The sequence below is a fragment of the Fukomys damarensis genome, unplaced genomic scaffold (genome assembly GCF_012274545.1).
Source record: "Fukomys damarensis isolate Sample0158 unplaced genomic scaffold, DMR_v1.0_HiC HiC_scaffold_15, whole genome shotgun sequence".
NCBI lineage: Eukaryota > Metazoa > Chordata > Mammalia > Rodentia > Bathyergidae > Fukomys > Fukomys damarensis.
This window is the reverse complement of record NW_022900927.1, coordinates 3614976-3635123: the sequence shown is the minus strand read 5'-3', so window position 1 is coordinate 3635123 and position 20148 is coordinate 3614976. Positions and strand designations below refer to the sequence as shown.

Below are 20148 nucleotides of genomic sequence, written 5' to 3'. Positions count from 1 at the left end.
CTTTGTCTGAAGAACAGCTGTTAAAACCTTTTTCCTGCATTTTAGGTTGTCTCTTAGCTCTAATGGTGGTTTCTCTTGCATTGCAGAAGCTTTTTAATAGGATGAGATCCCAGTTGTTGATTGTTTGAGCAAGTTACCAATAGAATGAAGATTTGTTCAGAGTCTTTTCCTATGCCAGTGTCTTCGAGAGTTCTGCCTAATTTATTTTCTAGCAAGTTTAATGTTTCTGTTTTAATATTTAGAGCTTTAATCCACTTGGGTTTTAGTTTAGTGCATGGTGAAAAATAACGGTCTAGTTTTAATGTTTGGCAGGTTGAAACTCAGTTTTTCCAACACCATTTATTAAAGAGGCTATCATTTCCTCCAGGGAGGATGGTTGTCTCCTTTGTCAAAGATGAGGTAGCTGAGTACATGTGGAGTTGTTGCATCTTCTAATCTGTTCCACTGATATTCGGGTCTTTTTGCCAGCACCATGCTGTTTTTATCACAGTGGCTTTGTAGTATAGTTTCAAGTTGGGGATTGTGATACTCCCTGCCATGTTTCTGTTGCCTAGAATTGTTTTTGCTGTCCTAGGTCTCTTCTGGTTCCAAATGAATTTTTGGATTGTTTTCTCTAGTGCTGTGAAATATACTTTTGGGATTTCAGTCAGGATTGCATTGAATCTGAATAGCAGTTTTAGAAGTATGGCCATTTTCACTATGTTCTTCCTACCAGGAGCAAGGGATGTCTTTCCATTTTTATATATCATCGATCTCTTTTTTCAGAGTGCTGTAGTTTTCAGTCTTTTGTCTCCATCAAGTTGATTTCCTAGATATTTCATTTTTTTTTGGATGCTATTGTAAAAGACATTGTTTCCCTCTCAGTGAGTCTGTTATTTGTGTACAAGAAGGCTGTTGATTTTTGAGTGTTTACCTTGTATGCAGCTACTCTGCTGAATCCTGTCAATTAAATCAAGAAGTTTTTTGGCAGAGTTTTTTGGGTTCTTCTATGTAGAATATCATATCAGCAAATAATGACAGGTTAACTTCTTCCTTTCCTATCTTTTTCTTTTTATTTCTTACTCTTGTCTAATTGCTTTGGCTGATGTTTCCAGAACTATATTGAACAGGAGTGGTCATAGTGGACATCCTTGTCTTGTTACTGATGTTAGCATGAAAGTTTTCTGTTTTGGACCGTTTAGTATGATGATTTTTCATAGTAAAGACCATCTATCCCAATTTTCTGTAGGGTTTTTTATCATGAGTGGGTGTTGAATTTTGTCAAATGCTTTTTCTACATCTATTGAGATGATCATATGGTTTTTGTCCTTGACTCTGTTAATACAGTGTATTACATTTATTGATTTATGCATGTTGAACCATCCTTGCATCCCTGGAATAAATCTGACTTGGTCAGGGTGTATGACCTTCTTAATGACCCTCTGTATTCTGTTTGCCACTATCTTATTGAGGATTTTTGCATCTATGTTCATTGGGTCTTTCTCTCCTTTTGGAATCTAAGTAACACTTGCTTCCAGGAATGTATTTGGAAGTATTGCTTCCCCTTCAATTTCTTTGAAAAGTTTAAAGAGTAGTGGCAGTAGTTCTTCTCTAAATGTCCTGTAGAATTCAGCAGTGAAACCATCAGGACCTGGGCTTTTCTTTGTTGATTTTCTTCACATTCAAATTTGAAAATTCATATGTATCTAGGAATCTGTCCATTTTCTCTGCATTTTCCATTTTATCAGAGTACAGGTTGTTGAAGTGTAGGTATTGATGATTCTCTGGATTTCTGCTGGATCTGTTGTGACTTCACCTTTTTCATTCCTAATCGCATAAATTGGAGCCTTTCCTTTTTTTGATAAGGTTGGCTAAGGGTTTAACAGTTTTACTTATTCTTTAGAAAAACCAATTCTTTGATTTGTTGACGTTTTGTATTGTTCTCAGTCTCCATTTCATAAATTTCTGCTCTGATCTTTATAATCTCCTCCCTTGTATGAGCTTTCGGTTTGTCTTGTTCTTTTTCTAGGAGCTTAAGGTTAAGAATTATTTTATTTGAGCTCATTCTGTTTTCCTAGTATGGGCATTTACTACTATGAATTTCCCTCATAGAACTGTTTTCATTGTGTCCCATAGATTTCCTGTATGTTGTATTGGCATTATCATTTAATTTTAGAAACTAATTATTTGTAGAAACTGTCTTAACTATTTAATTTCCTCTGTGACCCATTGGTTGTTCAGCAGGGTGTGTTATTCATTTTCCATGTGTTTGTGAAGTTCTTGCAGTTTCTTATGTTATTGATCTCCAATTTAATTGCACTATGGTCTCATAATGTACAGGGGATAGCTTCAGTTCCTTTGCATTTCCTTAAGCATATTCTATGACCTAGCATGTGGTCTATTTTGGAGAGTGACCTCTGTGCAGCCAAAAAGAATGTATATTCTGATTTTGTGGGGTGGAACACTCTGTAGACACCTACTAAGTCTATTTTTTCAAAGGCTTGGTTCAGTTCTGTTATTTCATTATTGATTTTTTTGTCTAGTTGATCTATTTGTGACAGTGGAATATTGAGGTCCCCCTCTACAATTGTATTAGTGCTCTTTGGGTTTTTCATGTCCGTTAATACTTGTTTTGTATAGTTGGGGCATTAGTATTTGGTGCATATATATTTATGATTGTCATCTCTTCCTCTTATATTGTTCCCTTTAAAAGGATGTCTTTTGGGGTGGGGTACCAGGGATTGAACTCAGGCCCTTGGGCTTGCGAGGCAGGCGGCAGAACCACTGAGCTAAATCCCCGGCCTAAGGATGTCTCTCTTAATTAGTTTTGGTTTGAAATCTACTTTGTCTGCAAATAAGATAGCTACCCCTGCTTTTTTCCAGGCTCTTGTAGCTTAGAGAACTGTTTTCTATCCTTTTACTCTCAGTCTATGAATTTCTTTGTAAATTAAGTGGGTTTCTTATATATTGCATATTGTTGGATTTTGCTTCTTAATCCATTCTGCCAGTCTATTTCTTTGGATTGGTGAATTGAGGCCATTAACATTGATGGTTATAACTGATAATATATTGATTTTTCATTGTGATGTTATTTTCCTGATGGCTGTGTGTGTGTGTGTGGTACCAGGGATTGAATTTAGGACCTTGCGCTTGTGAGGCAGGCGACAAAACCACTGAGCCACATCCCCGGCCCTGGCCCTTTTACTTTTTATTGTTTTCCCTCTCCCTTTAATTTCTTGCCTTGCTTGGTGTATTTTTTCTTTTGGGCCTGATAGGGTTGTGACCTTCATTGTCTACTCTTTAGAATTGTTTGTAGTGCTGGTTTAGTGTTCATGAAACTTCTCAGGTGTTCTTTTTTGTGGAAGTACCTTATTTCCCCATCGATTTTGATAGTTTTGCAGGATACATTAGCCTAGGTTTGAGGTTGTTTTCTTTTAGGGCTTGAAATATCTCACTCCGGGCTCTACTTGACTTGAAGGTTTGAAAGTCTGCTGTGATTCTGATGGGCTTCCCTTAGCATGTTATTTGTTTGTTTCTTTTCTCTAACTGCTTGTAGTATTTTGTTCTGGTGGGTTTCCGGGATCTTGATTATTATATGTCTAGGTGTAGTTTTTTTTTTTTTTTTTTTTTTTATGGCTATATATATGGTCCTATATACATACATCTTACTCTTTCACTCTGGAAAGTTTTCTGTCATTAATTCTGTGAACAGTTTTTTTAATGTCATTTGTACTTTCTCCTGCTATTTCATGGATTCCTATCATTCTTGTTCTTCTTTGCATCATCTTGGAGCTGCTGGATTGATTTCTCATGATTCCTTACTGTTTTTAAGAGATCTCTTTTTTCATGTCACTGACCCAATCCTGTCTTCTATATCTGATATTCTTTCTTCACATTCGCTCATTCTGCTTTCAGTAGAGTTTTTAATCTCCTGGATATCTGTTTGAATCTGTTTCATGGATTCCATTTCTTTCCTATGCTGGGGCATTCATAGTTTCCATCATGGTCCTGAGCACATCTATTATTTTTTAAATCTGTTTCTGTTCTAGGTTCTCTAATCATGTCTTTCATTCTGCTCACCATCTCTGTGGTTATCAGGGAAAGTATTTCTGTTTTGAATTTTTGTAAACCCTCATTCATCTGTTTTGTTACTTCTTGTCCAGGGTGTCCAGGTGGTTGGCTGTCAGACTTTGCCACCTCATTTTCCCCAGAATTTACCTTTACTGAGCTGGAAGTCTGTATTTGTGCCTTGTGTAAATGTCTTCTTGTTTATTTTTGTTGTTGGCACTGTCCCTTGTTTAATTCCTGGGTTTATACCTCGATCTTCCAGATATAGCTGGTCTTTAGGTTTTGGGTTTCTGATTACTCTGAGACATCTCATTTTCATAATACCACAAAGGACAGCTGATTAGATCAATCATAATGCCTTAGCCCAAGCAATACAGTCAGCAACAACAATAGCATCAACCACAGTTTAGAAAATGACAATTTCTGGTAGTTACTAATCTCTGTCACCTTTTTTCGGGGGGTTACTTGGGATTGAACTCAGGACCTTGTGCTTGCAAGGCAGGCAGCTGAACCACTGAGCTAAATCCCTGGCCATTAATCTATTACTTTTAACTGTGTGAATTAAATCAAAATCAAGGACCAGCCTGGAATATGTTTATAGTGAATAAACTCTTCAATGTAGCAACTTTACCCTTCGGGATGGAAAATTTGGAAGGAGTTGGTGGGGGTAGATAGGATAGGGAAAGGTTAGAAGTGAGGCCAGAGGACACAGGAAGATCACACAAACTCTAGGAAGGTGTTGAAGAGAAGACAGAATAAAATGTACACAAAGAACAGAAGAGACTAACAGCAATTGGGAGGCTAGAAACTGTAATCACTTTGTTTTAAAACTAATGACAATCGAGAGAAGGAAAAAGAGAAGAAAAAAATTTTGGAATTAGTACAGGAACAGAAAGGGAGAGAAATAAAAAGGTAGGAGGGAGGTGGGGGGAGAAAAGAGAAAAACAGCGTGGGCAGGAGGGTGCAGATCTAAGTTAATTAGTCTCAGCAAGCCAGCAGCTGTCCCCTGAGGTTCAGGCTGATTTCTGGTGGCAAGGCCCAAATTGAGATCTCTGACTTCCTGCTGAACTGAACTCTGCAAGGTTCTGCTGCAGGTTCCAGCTGCCCTTCCCCGAGGGTAGTCCAGGTTTTGATGGGAGGTGCCAATGGTCTGGTGTGCCTTTATTGCAGAGATTTTCTTCACTTTTCCAGTGGGCTTCAGTTTTCATCTAAGAGCTTCAGAGAGGCCCTCTTTCTCTTGTTTGCTGGGGAGGCTTTGTTTCTTGGTTCCCCTCCTGCTCTGCACCAAAGGGTCGGGCTCATTGGATCAATAAGGTCCTTTAATAAGGACCTTCTTGTCAAGGTTTTTAATTATGAAAGTTTGTTGGGTTTTTATCAAAGGCTTTTCCTATACTTATTGAGATGATCATGTGATTTTTTTATTCTTAATTTTTTAATGATTTTTTTAAACATATGTTATACCATCCTTGCAGCCTTGAGTGAAACTAACTTGGTTATATGATATTTTTTTAATGATTTGTTGCAATTTGTTTGCAAATATCTTGAGGATGTTTGCATTTGTGTTCATGAGAGATACTGGCTTGTCAGCTTCCTTTTTTGTTGAGTTCTTGTCTAATTTTAGTATTGGGTCATGCTGTCTTTATGGAATGAATCTGAAAATGTTCCTTCCCTCTCAGTTTCTTGGGAGAGTTTGAGGAGTATTGTCATTAATTCTCTGAAATTCTGGTAAAATTCAGCAGTGAATCACATCCTGAGTTTTTCTTTTCTTTCTTTCTTTGTTTTGTTTTGTTTTTGAGACAGGGTCTCAACTCACTATGTAGTCCAGGCTGGTCTCCAACTCACAGCAATTCTCCTGCCTCAGCTTCCTGAGTGCTGGGATTACAGGCATGTACCCCCACACCCAGCTTCCTGAGTTTTTCTTAATGCTTCAATTATATTACCTTTAATTGATCTGTTCAGTTTTTTTTTAATATATACTTGCTCTAATTTTGGTATGTCATATGAATCTAGGAATTTATCCATTTCAAATTCTCCAGTTTACTGGAATACAGGTTTTTGAAATAGTTTCTTGTAATCCTCTGACTTTTTGTTGTGTCTGTTGTAATTTTGCCTTTTGTCATTTCTTTTTGTTTGTTTTGGTCTTTTGAGACAGGGTCTCACTTATGTAGTGGAGACTGACCTGGAACTCAGTGTAGCCCAGGCTGGTCTCAAACACACAGTGATCCTCCTGCCTCAGCTTCCTGAGTGCTGGGCTCACAGGCATGCGCTACCACGCCTGGCTTGCCTTTTGTCATTTCTGATTGCATTGATGTTGAACTTTTCTTTATTTCGGCAGTTTGACTAAGGGTTTATTAATTTACTTATTCTTTCAAAAAACTAACTCTTTGATTCAGTGATTTTTTTTTTTTTTGCCTCAATTTCATTGATTGCTGCTGTGATCTTTATAATTTCCTTTCTTTCACAAGTTTTGGATTTGGGTTGCTCTTGTTTTACTAAGACCTTGAGATGCAGGTCATTCAAATGATAATGATGTATTTTACTAATGTAGGCACACTCACAGATACATACTTCCCTCTTGGAACTGCTTTGACCTGACCTGGGTGTGGTGGCACATGCCTGTAATCCCAGCACTCAGGAATCTGAGGCAGGAAGATCACTGGAGTTCAAGGCCAGCCTAAACTGCATAGCAAAAAAAACCAAAAACAGCAGGGTGTGGTGGTGTATGCTTGTAATCCCAGCACTTGGAGGCTGAGGCAAGAGGATCACTGTGAGTTCGAGACCAGCCTGGGCTACATAGTGACTTCCAGGTCAGTCTCAACTACATAGTGAGACCCTGTTTAAAAAAAAAAAAAAACAAACCAGGGCCAGACGTCTACCTCAGTGATTCTGGTGCCTGCTTTGCAAGCGCAAGGACCCGAGTTTGATCCCCAGTACAAAAAACAAAAAAAATTTAAAAAACCAAACCAAACAAACAAAAACAGTGCTCGCTTTGGCAGCATACATACTAAAATTGGAACAGTACAGAGAAGATTAGCATGGCCCTGTGCAAGGATGACAAGCAAATTTGTGAAGCGTTCTATATTTTTAAGTGGAGACAAACCCGTGTGTAGCAAAACACAAAAAGTTGCTTTTCTTGAGTCCCATAGGTTCTAACATGTTGTATTGTCATTACCATTTCATTCTAGGAATTTTTAAATTTCTTGCCTGATTTCTTCTGATTCACTGTTTGTTCAGAAGTGTATTATTTAATCTCCATGTTTTGCTTAATTTATCTAGTCACTGACATTGCAAAGTACTTAAGGGAGTCCTAGACAGAGACAGGGAGAGTAACATCACTATAAATCCCAAAGGAAAGAATATATCTTAACAGGAAGAGTAGTTAAATAAAAGGGAAAAAATGAGGAATCAGCCCTGGAAAAATACATTTACGAGATTTTAAAAGAATATTTCAATAATAACAATAAATGGTATTACTTCCTTCCTCAATCAAGGGATACAGATTGTATCAAAAATCAAAACTCTGCAACATTTTACCTTCGAAGGACATAAATAAACTGAAAGTTCAAGAATGGAAAAAATATTCCATTCAGCTGGAGCCCAAAAGCAAGAAGGAGTAGCTACTTTTTTTTTTTTTTTTTTTGATACTGGGGATTGAAGTTGGGTCCTTGTGCTTGCAAGGCAGGCAGCGGAACTGCTGAGCTAAATCCCCGGCCCTAGCTACTCTTAATTTCTGACATAATGGATTTAAAACCAAAACATATCAGAAGAGATGAAGAAGTTCACTACATTTTGATAAATGGAACAACTCAACTCATTAGGAAGAGATAACAATTGTAAATACGTATGTACCAAATGTCAGTGTGCCCAATTAACATATAACAAAAATACTCCACTTAAAATAATAGGTAGATGCTAGTACAATCATAGTGGGGAAAGCGGCCCTACAGTACCCTTACTCACACACAGAGACAGGTCAACCAGACCAAAAAATAGCAGATAATATCAGAGTTGAACCAAATCACTGAACAAATGGATTTAACATATCTACAGAGTGTTATATTCAACAACAGAGTACACATTTTTCTTGGTAACCTATGGAACTTTCTCCAAAATAGACCATATTTTAGGCCATGAAATATGTTTAAGTAAAGAATAGAAATAATCCCTTGCATTCTATCAAATCATAATGAAAGTAGAAACCAACTGCAAACATATCCTTTTTAAATATTTATTTATTTATTTGGTACTGGCGATTGAACTCAGGACCTTGTGCTTGGCGAGGCAGGCAGTGTCAACCCTGAGCTAAATACCCAGCCTATCCTCATTCTTTTTTTTTTTTTTTTGTACCAGGGATAGAATTTGAGACCTTGCTCTTGTAAGGCAGGCAGCAGAACCACTGAGCTAAATCCTGGCCCTCTCATCTTTCTTTTGAGGCAGGATCTTGTTACATTGCCATCATGCCCAGCTGAAAGATGTAAAAAATCCATAATCTCACAGCCCTAGAACTTCCCAAACAGGACAATGTACATGAGAACATTAATATACAAGATTTATGACTAGGGCTTCCTTAAAATAATTTATATTCACTGAAAAATAACACAAAGGGCATGAAAAAACATATAGAATATATTTCTACACTTCGTCTTAGCCAAAAGGCTGAGAAGCAATATAGAATATATTTCTAACATATCTCACCAACAAAATGAAGGCTAGGGATTTGGCTCAGTGGGCACCACTCCTGCCTTGCAAGCACAAGGTCCTGAGTTCCATCCTTGGTAGCAAAACAAAACAAAAAAAGCTTTGTTTGAAAAAATATAAAAGTCCACGCCTGTAATCCCAGCACTTGGGAGGCTGAGGCAGGAGGATTGCTGTGAGTTCGAGACCAGCCTGGGCTACATAGTGAGTTCCAGGTCAGTCTCAACTACATAGTGAGACCCTGTCTCAAACAACTCAAAAAAACAAAACAAAACAAAACAAAAACAAAAACAAAAAAAGAAAAGAAAGAAAAAAATATAAAAGTACAGCCTAAGAGGGGAAAAAAATGGTAAAAGACACAAAAAAAGAAAGAAATACAAATTAATACCAACACAAGCAGCTCCACATCTGGAAGAAAATTAATTTTATGCCACATGCAAAAAGTTATTTCCTGGTAGATTTGAAGACCTTCTTGTGAAAACAGTAAAAATCTTTAAAATTTTAAGAGGAATACAAGCTGAGAATGGTGGTGTATACCTATAATCCCAGCTACTCAAGAGGCCAGACTGGGCAGTTTAGTGAGACCCTGGCTCAAAAATTTTTTTAAAAGAGCTAGGTATGTTCTGAGTATGTTCAGTGTCAGACTGTTCCTGGATTTTATCACCAACACCAGAGGTAGAGGTAGGTAGATGGCAATGTAATGTATGCTCAAAGAAAAAAAGGCTAAGGTCAGGGATTTAATTTAGCTCACTGGCACCACACTTGCCTCCAAGCACAACGTCCTGAGTTTGATCCTTAGTTCCAAAAAGAAAAAAAAAAGCTAAAAGATTGCTATAATAAAAACGTTTTATGGAGCAAGATATAAAAATATCACAAGTGATCTCAGTGGTGAGAAACCTAGTTGAAAAATGGGCCAGATATTTAGACAAAGACAACAACAACAAAAACCTAATAGGCTTGCCTAGCGTGTGTAGACCTGAGAGGGCCTTGCAAAGAACTATTTGCATAAGCACTGTGTTTGATCAGTAGTACCATTTAAAAAAAATGAGTGACCCCCCCCAGAAAAAGCCGGGCATGGTGGCGCACGTCTATAATCCCAGCACTCAGGAGGCTGAGGCAGGAGGATCGCTGTGAGTTCAAGACCAGCCTGGGCTACATAGTGAGTTCCAGGTCAGTCTCAATTACACAGTAAGACCCTGTCTCAAAAAAACAACAAAAAAAAGAATTACGATTTTGAAAAGATGCTCAGTCTCGTTGATAGTTCACAAAATTAACAATGGATATTACACACCAAAAATTAAAAAGTAAAACTACAATCATTTAGCATATAATAGAAAAGACATTTCACATATTCCCGAGGACAGTATGAAGTAAAGAAAATGTGAAGTTTACAGTAGACCTAACTATTTACTTCTGCATGACAAAAGATACCATTAACAAACTTACTAGCACTCTTAACTGGGAAGAATGTTTACAGTTTATATAAAGAACTGCAGAGATTTCTATAAATCTAAAAGATACATAAGAGAAGGAAAAGAATACATGTGGCCTGTAAACATGAGATTCTACCAGACTTTGCATAATTCAGGGAAATATAAATTAAAGCAAGGAGGCACAGTTTTTGAGCCACTAGACAAAAGCTTTTTAAATCTTCTAACATCAAAAGTTAAGTGGGATGCCGGGCATGGTGGCTCACACCTGTAATCCGAGCACTCAGGAGGCTGAGGCAGGATGATCGCTATGAGTTCGAGACCAGTCTGGACTACATAGTGAGTTCCATCCAGGTCAGTCTCAACTACATAGTGAGACCCTGTCTCAAAAAAACAAACAAACAAAAAAAATTTAAGTGGGTCCGGAGATTTAGCTCAGTGGTTCTGCCCCTTGCCTTGCAAGTGCAAGGTCCCAAGTTCGATCCCTGGTACCAAAAAGAAAGAAATACAAAAGTTAAGTGAAGAGAGAAGCAGGTAGTACTTTCTGTTCTTTTAATGGGAGTGTGTCCCGGACCCCAGATATCCTGGAGCCAATTTGGCATTAAATCTTGATTTTTTTTTTTTTTTTTTAATTTTTAATTTTTTTGGTTTTTTGAGACAGGTCTCACTATGTAGTTGAGACTGACCTGGAACTCACTATGTAGTCCAGGCTGATCTCGAACTCATAGCGATCCTCCTGCCTCAGCCTCACGAGTGCTGGGATTACAGGTGTGAGGCACCACGCCTGGCCTAAATCTTGATTTTAAGTGAATATAATTTAGGGCCCTATGACCCTTCAAGAGACACACATGTCAAGGGGCATGGATACAATATTCATTGGAAGCCACTCAAAAAGTTTGGGAGCGAAAAGTTAAGCTGTACTGTATGTGTTTGTTTGTTTGTTTATTGGTGCTGGGGATCTTAACTTGGGAGGCAGGTGGCAGAACCACTGAGCTAGATCCCTGGCCCTGGTAGTATATGTATATTGTAGAATTCTGTAGTACTTTTAAAAATAAAGATCTGTGTATTAGCATAGAGACACCATTAAAACTGTAAAACAAAATAGTGTTTACATATATTTTATAAACTTAGTATTATAACTTATGTGACTTCACAGAAATGTCCTAAAAGGTCATGGACAGAACTATTTGCTCAAGTACTTTTATAATTCAAAAATAAACCACATGACTCATAAATTTCACCTTCATATTCATTCAAGAAAAGTTAAATTTATATGTAAGAATAAGCATGGCAGCTAATTCTAGAAACAGACCAAGAGAATGAGTTAAACAGTTTGTGGTTGTATCCATGCAATGGAATATACCCAGCAGTATAAAGGAATAAACCACCACACAGCACCGTGGATAAACTTCAGAAACATGCTGGGTAAAAGATAACCAGATACAGCAGTGGTGTATGAAGCTAGAACAGGAAAAACTCCTGTATGTTATAAAAATCAAAATTATGGTTGCTTGGGAACAGGCTGACCAGGATGGGGTTGAGGGAGCTTTCTGGGGCAGTGGAGCAGTTCTGTGTCTTCACAGATGTGGATTATTCAGATAATACGCATTTGCCAAAACTGTTCTCTATGTAAGATCTATATATTTCAATGAATGTAGATGGCACCTTTTCTAAATGTGTACATGACTGGAGAACATTACTAAAGTACAGGTACTAAAGAATGTGAAGTTTTTTCTAACATGGCTTGTCACTGTTTATTTTTAGAGAAGCTGCTCGAGAATGTCGCAGAAAGAAGAAAGAATATGTAAAATGCCTGGAAAATCGAGTTGCAGTCCTGGAAAATCAAAATAAAACTCTAATAGAAGAGTTAAAAACTTTGAAGGATCTTTATTCTCATAAAAGTGTTTGATTCTTTAAAAATAATATTTTTGTGGACTTCTCTTAAGTTAGATGGATTTTTTTCTGTAGTGGAGTATTATAAGTTAAAAGGTCAAAAATAAAGCTTATAGGCTTTTGCAACTCAAAGATAAATGTCTTATCCAAGAGATTTGGTGACAGAGGATACAGTGGAAAGTGACGTCAAGGAAGCTCCTGGCACAACTGGAAGCTTTGTAAAAATTAAACATAAGAAGCAAGAAATGAACTTTGAGCATTTTGAATGTTCTAACTAGTCATCAGTCCAAAAATGGCAGAGAAGTCATCAATCCAAATTCAGTAAATAGAAGTTTTAAAAATAAATCAGTTTCCCCTGTAGGTTTGCATTTCTGTTTCCTGAAATTTACCTTTTCTCAGAGGGTTTGTGTGTATATGTGTGTGTGTGTGTGTGGGTGGATGTTTTATTTCTACCAATAAGTTCTAAATTACAAATTAAAACCTGGTGCATTATAAAATATATAAATTATGTGTTCTGATTATGTATACTTATTTTAGTGTCAGATCTTTTAAATGGGTTTGTAAGAGTCTGTTGGACTTGAGATGATATTTTGAGACTGGATTAACTATTTTTGAGGTCTTGTCCTAAAAGGAATCTAAGGCACACAAATGGAGTGTGGTAGTTTTATAACATTTTTTTATCAGAATGAAAAGAACTGTTTAAAAGTTTGATTCTTTTAGTTTGGTTTTAACTTACTCTGGTAAGGATTTTTTTTAAAAACAAAAACATAATAAATTGGTTTTGATTCTGTATTCTATATGCAACTAAATACCCATTACTTATTCTGTTGTGCTTTAATAGAATGAATGTTTACAGGCCCTTAAAATTTTTAAAAACCTCAAGATTGCATACCAAAGGTTTTCCAAGAGGACTTTATAATCAATTTAATATAAAGTTTATCAGGTTCTAAAATAGTACCATTATTAAGGCAACTTTATGTTAGAGACTATTTTGTAATGTAGTGAATGGTACCTTTATAAGAAAAGTGACTGCCAATATATTTTTATAGCTAATCTTTATAAAATGTTGTTTTTAATGATTATTTTAAATGTTTAAATAGTTTGTTTAGTAGAACAGATTTTGCATCTCAAAGTATCACTTTTATATATGGGAAGTAAAGTTTTCAAATGAGCTAATATTTGAATTGTATGTTTTATATGCAGTTTACCTAAGGTTTGAAATGCTGTCAGTATACCAGTGTTTAACCTCTGTACTCTTAATTTGTATACACTTTGAAATTGTACTGCAGAACTGTTGTGTGCTTCTTATATAATACATTTCATATTGTCTGAAATTAAAGAACATTTGATAAAAGTTTGCTGCATACAGTATAAAATACAGTGCTTGCTGTATGAATGACAAGCTTTCCGACAGCCCTTCTGTTAATTACATTAGTGTTCTAGTTTTAAAGTGGGGACAAATTTACAATCATGGTGTATACAGCCTGTTTTAAAGGAGGATGTTTTTCTGTTTTGATTCACTCAGAACCATTTATAATAAACTAAGATAAAATTTTCATTCTACAAATGTTTAGGACATTATTTAGGAGCCTATTATGCAGAAGCATTTACCTAACTGATAAATTTATGATTGATCCTTCTGGTAAAATGTTTCATTAAAAGGGTCTTTTAAAATGAGATTCCATGCCTCCCTCACAAGTGCAAGGATCCAAGTTTGATCTCTGGTACCAAAAAAAACCCACAAAAAAACAAAAAGATTCAAATGATTTGGCAGCAGTTCATGAAAAGAAAAAAATCTGATCATAAATTATGTTGTATATAAAGCCAGAATTTCAAACTCCTGGCCTTTTGGGCCTGAAGAGGTCTGGGGCCATGTAAATTGTGGAAGGTGTTTTGTTTTGTTTTGTTTTGTTTGTTTTTTGAGACAGGGTCTCACTATGTAGTTGAGACTGCCCTGAAACTCACTATGTAGCCCAGGCTGGTCTCAAACTCACAGTGATCCTCCTGCCTCAGCCTCTTGAGTGCTGGGATTACAGGCGTGTGCCACCACGCCCGGCTGTGGAAGGTTTTAATGGATGGTATACTGTGGGTGTTGGGTGTGAATGCAGCACCAGTCTCTTTAGTCCTCGACACATTCATGCCGGGGCCGTGCACATGTGACTGTCCAGTGGCACCACGAGCGTGGTTCAGGCCTGCAGGGATGTGCCCACAGGTGCCTGCAGACTTAGTGCAGAGCCTCACTCACTGAACCTGGCTCCTCCATCTGGCTGTAATAAGGCTGGGCACCTGCTGTTCCCACTATAAATGCACACTACATTATTTTCCTAACTTTTTCTAAATTGGTGTGGAGCTTACCAAATTTTAATGAGTTCATATTGGGTTATAGTCCAAATATGAAGTTAGATTTCAAAGTGCAGTTCAAACTCACCTGTTCTGAATAAAGTTTCAACATGAAGCTGGGCATGGTGGCCCATGCATGCAATCCTAGCACTCAGGAGGCTGAGACAGGAGGATCGCTGTCAGTTTGAGGCAACCCTGGGTTAAATATCAAGACACTCAAGTACTCTTACAACATAATTTACTGTCATAAAAACTTTTAAATATTTTTTAAATGATCAGACGTGGGAAAACAACACCTACATTGAGGTTGTAGAATCCAGAAGGCTTCCCTACATGTACATATCTGTTATTTATTTAGAGCTTACTATGTGCCAAAAACTGAAGCTAACACTAAAGGTAGTGTCTCCAACTCTTGCATTATGTGTGTACAGTATATATGTATGGACTGGGGATTGAATCTAGGACCTTAACACTGAGCTGCATCTCCAGCCTTTTTTATTTTTGAGACAGGGTCTTCCTAAATTGTCCAGGGTGGGCTTGAACTTGCAGTTCTGCCTCGCCCTCCTACAGTGCTGGGATTACAGGTGTGCACTTGGAATTTGGATCTTAGTGTCATGTGGGATCAGTAGTGACCTAAGGTTTTACTGATGAGGAATTCTATTTAAATCCAATCCAACCACTCAGTAAAGTAGTACCCCTCCCTAAACATAGCTCTAGGGGTGCTGTCTCTATCCCTTGTCTAGTCTGGTTTCACAGAAGTACTTCATAACTGTTCACTGAATGAAGGATGAAGTTCAGACAGTTTACATAGAGATTTGACACTGCCCAAATTCGTACCATAATAAAACCAACATTCAGACTTAGGGCTGATAGACCTCAAAGTTGGTGTGTTTGTTTGGTTTTGTTTTTTAATGCCAGGTCTTACCCTGTTGCCTAAACTGGCCTTGAGCTCAGTCTTTCTGCTTCAGCCTTTCAAGTAGGTGGGATTACAGGTGTGAACCACTGTACCTGAGTTTGTGATTTAACCATCAGAGTGTATCAGTATCTTCTTTCTTACCTGGGTGTTGATAGGTCTGAAAAGCTTTGTTCCACTTCACTTTATGAGCCTTATACAAGATTTTCAAATGTGTCCACTAATAGTAACCCTCCATTTTAAAATCAGGGTTTTTTTTGTTTTATTTTGGTTTGTTTTTGTTTGTTCGAGATAAGGTCTCACTGTGTAGTTCAGGCTGGCTTGGACTCACTAGATAGCCCAGGCTGGCCTTGAAATCATGTCATCCCCCTGCCTCAGTCTCCAGAGTTCTGGGATTTCCAGACATGCACCACCACACCCAGTTTAATTTTTGATACAGGATCTCACTATGTAGTTCAGGATGCCCTTGAACTCACTATGTAGCCCAAGCTGTCCTCAAATTTGTGATCTTCCAGCCTCAGCCTCCAAAATGCTGGGATGACAGGTGTGTGCCGCCACGCCTGGCTGGAGTTTTATTTATTTGGTCGGGGGGGGGGGGTTGAACTCGGGTCCTTGTGCTTACAAGGCAGGCCGTGGAACCACTGAGCTAAATCCCCAGCCCATGGAGCTTTATAACAAGTCTTGAAATCCAATAGTATAAGTTCTTAAAACTTTTAAAGAAATTTCTTCAAACTTATTTTGGCTATACTAGTTCCTTTGCCTTTCTGTATAAATTTTAAAATCAGCCTATCAAAGTGGGGAGATGGGTGTGGTGGTGCTCACCAGTAATCCCAACATTCCAGAGGTTTAAGGCCTGCATTCCTAAAATTTAGGAGGCGAAGGAAGGAGAATCGTAAATTTAGAACAAGCCTGGGCAACATCAATTTCAAGCCTACCACTGAAAATCTAGACCCTCTCTCAAACAACAACAAACACTAAATACAGTGGATCTTTGAGTTACCACCAGCCTCACAACTTGGGTTACAACTGGAATTTTAGTTTTAACTTACAACCAGAGTATTGTTACAGCTCAAATGCTGGCCACTTGTGTGACTGTAAACAAAGACTCACAATGCCAGAAAAGCACATGTAAACATTCATAAGTGTCAGTTTGATCCCAGATGTGCAGTTTTTTTTGTTTTGCTTTGTTTTTGGTAACAAAAATTGAACTCATGACCTTGAGCTTTCAAAGTAGGCATGGTGCCATTGAGCTAAATCTCTGGCCCTTTTTTTTTTGTTTTTGTTTTTGTTTTTGAGACAGCATCTCACTGAGTAGTTCAGGCTGTCCTTGAACTCACTATGTAGTCCAAGCCGGCCTCGAATTCACACCCCCTAGAGTGTGCAGAAAACATAAAGTCATGAAGAATAGGCCAGGGAGTCATGTGGAGATCTAACACAAAAGCCCAGGTAACAACAGTACTTTTTCTTGAGTAGATCAGAGAGGCTTTCTGTCCTGTTAAAAAATATCTAGGACAAAGGTTTACCGCTCAAGGCTCTCCTCATCATGGGCAATGCTCCTGCTCACCTACAAGATTTGAAAGAATTGGCTGAAGATCTCCCATGGCTCTGTCAAGTTTCTCCCACCTAATACAACTCCTCTACTGCAGCCTGTGGACCAGCAGATTATAGCTAACTTTAGGAAGCTATACCCCAAGGAACTGCTCCTGAAGTGCTTCCAGATGGTCTCAGATACAGATTTAACCCTCAAAGGGTTCTGGAAGGAACCTTACAACATCCTTTCTTGTACTGAGTTAACTGAGTAACCCTGAGCCTATGTCTCTGTAAGGACACTGAGATGTGCCTGGAAGAAAGTGGGGCCTAAAATTATATATAGGAGAGGACTTTGAAGGCTGTGTAGAGGAGCCTGAGCCTCGACTGATCCTGTGCTTGATGGCACTGCCACTATAGCAGAGTCCACAGGCTCGCAGGTAGGCAGTGGTGAGGTTGAGGAACCGCTGGAGGAACACTCAGAGGAACTTCAGCAGCTTCTGGCTGAGCAACACAGAATGGCAGTTGGGGAGCTTTCTGAAGAGGAGTGGGAGCATCAACAGTCAGTGCAGGGCGATGAATTTGGCTCAGTGTTGTCGCTGCCTGCCTGCCTTGAAGCACAAGGTCCTGAGTTCAATCCCCGGTACCAAAAAAAAAAAAAAAAAAAAAAAAAAAAAAAATGCAGCAAAGTTCTTCTTCTAAAATAAAGGAAATCCTGAAAAAAATTACAGAGCTACAAACATTTGTAGAGAAGATCCACCCAGACAGAAAAAGCCAATTGATGCATTCACTTACATAATAACAATATCATGTCATCCTACAGAACAGTGCTAAAGAAAAGACAGAAACAGACCTTAGACCAGCTTTTAGATCTCAAAAATTGAGACCTAGTGATCCAGAAGCAGGTCCTAGGGCTACAGACTCTTCCAAGGAGAGAAAGGACACCAGAGAGCCAGTTCCCTAATGTTCTTAAGGAAGGGAACTCTCCTTCCAAACAATAACCACCTTGCATTTCATCCCTTCTTGCAAGCCAAAAATGTCAACTTGAATGGAGAGTACAGTATGAAATTGATGTTTCTGGTAAACTAGGCACAAATTATCACTTTTTGGTGAATACACCAGGAAAATTATTGGTGTTTCTGATAAATTACACACCTCATACAACCCTTATTATGAAAAGGTTAGTTAAGGGGTGCTTTTGGTGGTTTGGAATGCAGTGTAGATATTTCCACTATTTCTTATGGGAAAAATAGTCTTAATGTACAACCAACTTGAGTTACAACCAACCTTTGAGAATAGATTGAGTTTGTAAGTCAAGGTTGTGTTTTTTAGAGCAGTGTTGTCTAGTAGAACTCTCCATAGTGATGGCAAAAGTATTCTGTGTGTCTAATATGGTACCAGCTAGCAATGTGTGCCTATTAAGTACTTCAAACACAAGCCAGCTGGGTGTGATGGCACACACCTATGATCCCAGCACTTGGGAGGCTGAGGCAGGAGGACTGCTGTGAGTTTGAGGCCGGCCAGCCAGTACTACATAGTGAGTTCAAAACCAGCCCAAACTACATGACAAGACCCTGTCTGAAACAAAACAAAACAATTGAAAAATCAAACAGGTCTGCTGCCTGCATCGCAAGTTCCATTCCTGGTACTAAAAACAAACAAACAAACAGGCATCATTTTTTTCTTTTGGTACTAGGGACTGAACTCAGGACCTTGGGCTTGTGAGGCAGGTGGCAGCACCACTGAGCTAAATTCCTGGCCCTATTAGGCATCATTCTTAAAAATTCTGGGTTATGCTCAAGGAAAGTTATTCAATGATACTAAAGCACAGCAAGGCAGCTTTACTTGGGACCATTACTGTAGGTATAGAGCCAGGCATGATGGTGGATGCCTGTCATCCTAGCTAAGACTCAAGAAACTGAGGCCGTCTGGGCAACTTAATAAGACTTTGCCTCAAACTACAATTAAAAGAGCTAGGGATGGAGCTCAGTACTCTAAGGGTTCAAGGCCTAGTATCACCACAAAGAAGGAGAGGGGAGAAAAGAGAAGAGGAAGAGAGAAAAAGGTAAAGGAAGGCTGGGGATTGCAGCTCTGTAGTAGAGAGTTTGCCCAGCATGCAGGAAGCCTGGGCTAGATCCCCAGCATGCCCAACTCCTGCAGCAAAAAATTTAAAATGTAGTAAATGGGGGAATGAGATTTCTGAAGTAGAGAGAGGTTGGGCTCAACTCCAAATACAGCAAGAGCAAGTGGAAATTTATAGCCAAACAACGACGATTATCACTGGATGGAAAAATTACTGAGAGAGAACATCAAGAACAGTGATTATGGCTAAACTCTCCTAATAGGATTATGGATGAAGACACTGTTAGACCCCATCCCAGGCAGAAGAGAAAAAACTTCTCAGGCAATGCAGTTACACATCTTGCAAGGTGCAAAAGACAACAGGAAGCCAAAGCCTGGGTTTGAGATAAACAGTCCGTCTCACACAGCAACACCTTCGGGTTCAGATATGCCTGGAGACCACCAGACTTCCTCTGCCCCAGAACAAAAATTTCCCACTACCCCTCCCCTACCAAGTCCCTATAAAGGTTCCCCTTGCCCAAGCCCCTGGGGTCAACAGCTTTGTCACCCTTGACTAGTCTGCACCCGGCTTGCTTGTTGCTTCATTGTTGCCCGCTCTGCTGGTCTCAGTCATGGCTCCTTTACCCTGATATCAATTGAGGGGCAGTAGGAAGAGGCGCCCAATCAGATATCAGAGGTGGGAAACTTGAGCAGACAGCAAGTTTTACAGGAAAGGCATACATTGTCCTAGGAAAAGACTGAGTAAGTTTTGGTTGAGTAAGGAATCTTTGTCACCTGCCAGTGAGACTGATGGCTTTTTAGCTCAGGCCTGACTTACTGTAGTAATGTCGGGTGGCCGGCCTCTTCTCTGGCTTCCTTTACACATGTCACTTCTATGCATTGTGCTGGGCAATCAGCCTGTTAGGCAGTTACGAAACAGGCTCCAGTGTGATATGTGCCTCTGCACACATGGGCGTACACACACACACACACACACGTCCAGGGGCTGTTACTATCGGTCAGGCTCGGTCCTCAACTTTGTACTGCAGCTCCTTAAATTTGACTTTATCAGCTCAACCTGAGTTGATGTGTTCAAGGCAAACTACTTTAAAGAGCAAAGTCCTGAAGTTCGTTCCTCAGTACCAAGAGAAAAAGGGGGGGCAGATCTACAGCACAGAAACTGGACTGCCCGATGGCTCTGCTGCCGCCACTGCCCACCTCTGCGCCCGCACGGCCCGGCGC

At 38.9% G+C, this 20148-nt stretch overlaps 2 protein-coding genes and 1 non-coding gene across 8 annotated transcripts in view; all 3 read left to right on the top strand.

Moving 5' to 3' along the window:
* Positions 1-13604, top strand: part of Atf1 (activating transcription factor 1) — a 64443-nt gene extending 50839 nt beyond the window's left edge. For 4 of the 6 annotated variants that reach the window (XM_010623683.3, XM_010623687.3, XM_010623684.3 and 1 more), the window contains one exon: positions 11937-13597. In XM_010623683.3, the coding sequence (XP_010621985.1) occupies positions 11937-12081 (145 nt within the window). In that variant the 3' untranslated portion in view covers positions 12082-13597. Of the gene's footprint in view, positions 1-11936 lie in introns of all 6 variants that reach the window. The other 2 variants (XM_033763540.1, XM_010623686.3) reach the window with 2 other exon arrangements.
* On the top strand, positions 7028-7133 carry LOC117286245. The gene has a single exon (XR_004517364.1). It is a non-coding gene; the product is annotated as a U6 spliceosomal RNA (small nuclear RNA).
* A 3133-nt stretch (positions 13605-16737) lies between the features above and the next one.
* Positions 16738-20148, top strand: part of Tmprss12 (transmembrane serine protease 12) — a 20866-nt gene continuing 17455 nt past the window's right edge. The window contains exon 1 of the mRNA XM_033763888.1: positions 16738-16764. Within this exon, the coding sequence (XP_033619779.1) occupies positions 16738-16764 (27 nt within the window). The remainder of the gene's footprint in view (positions 16765-20148) is intronic.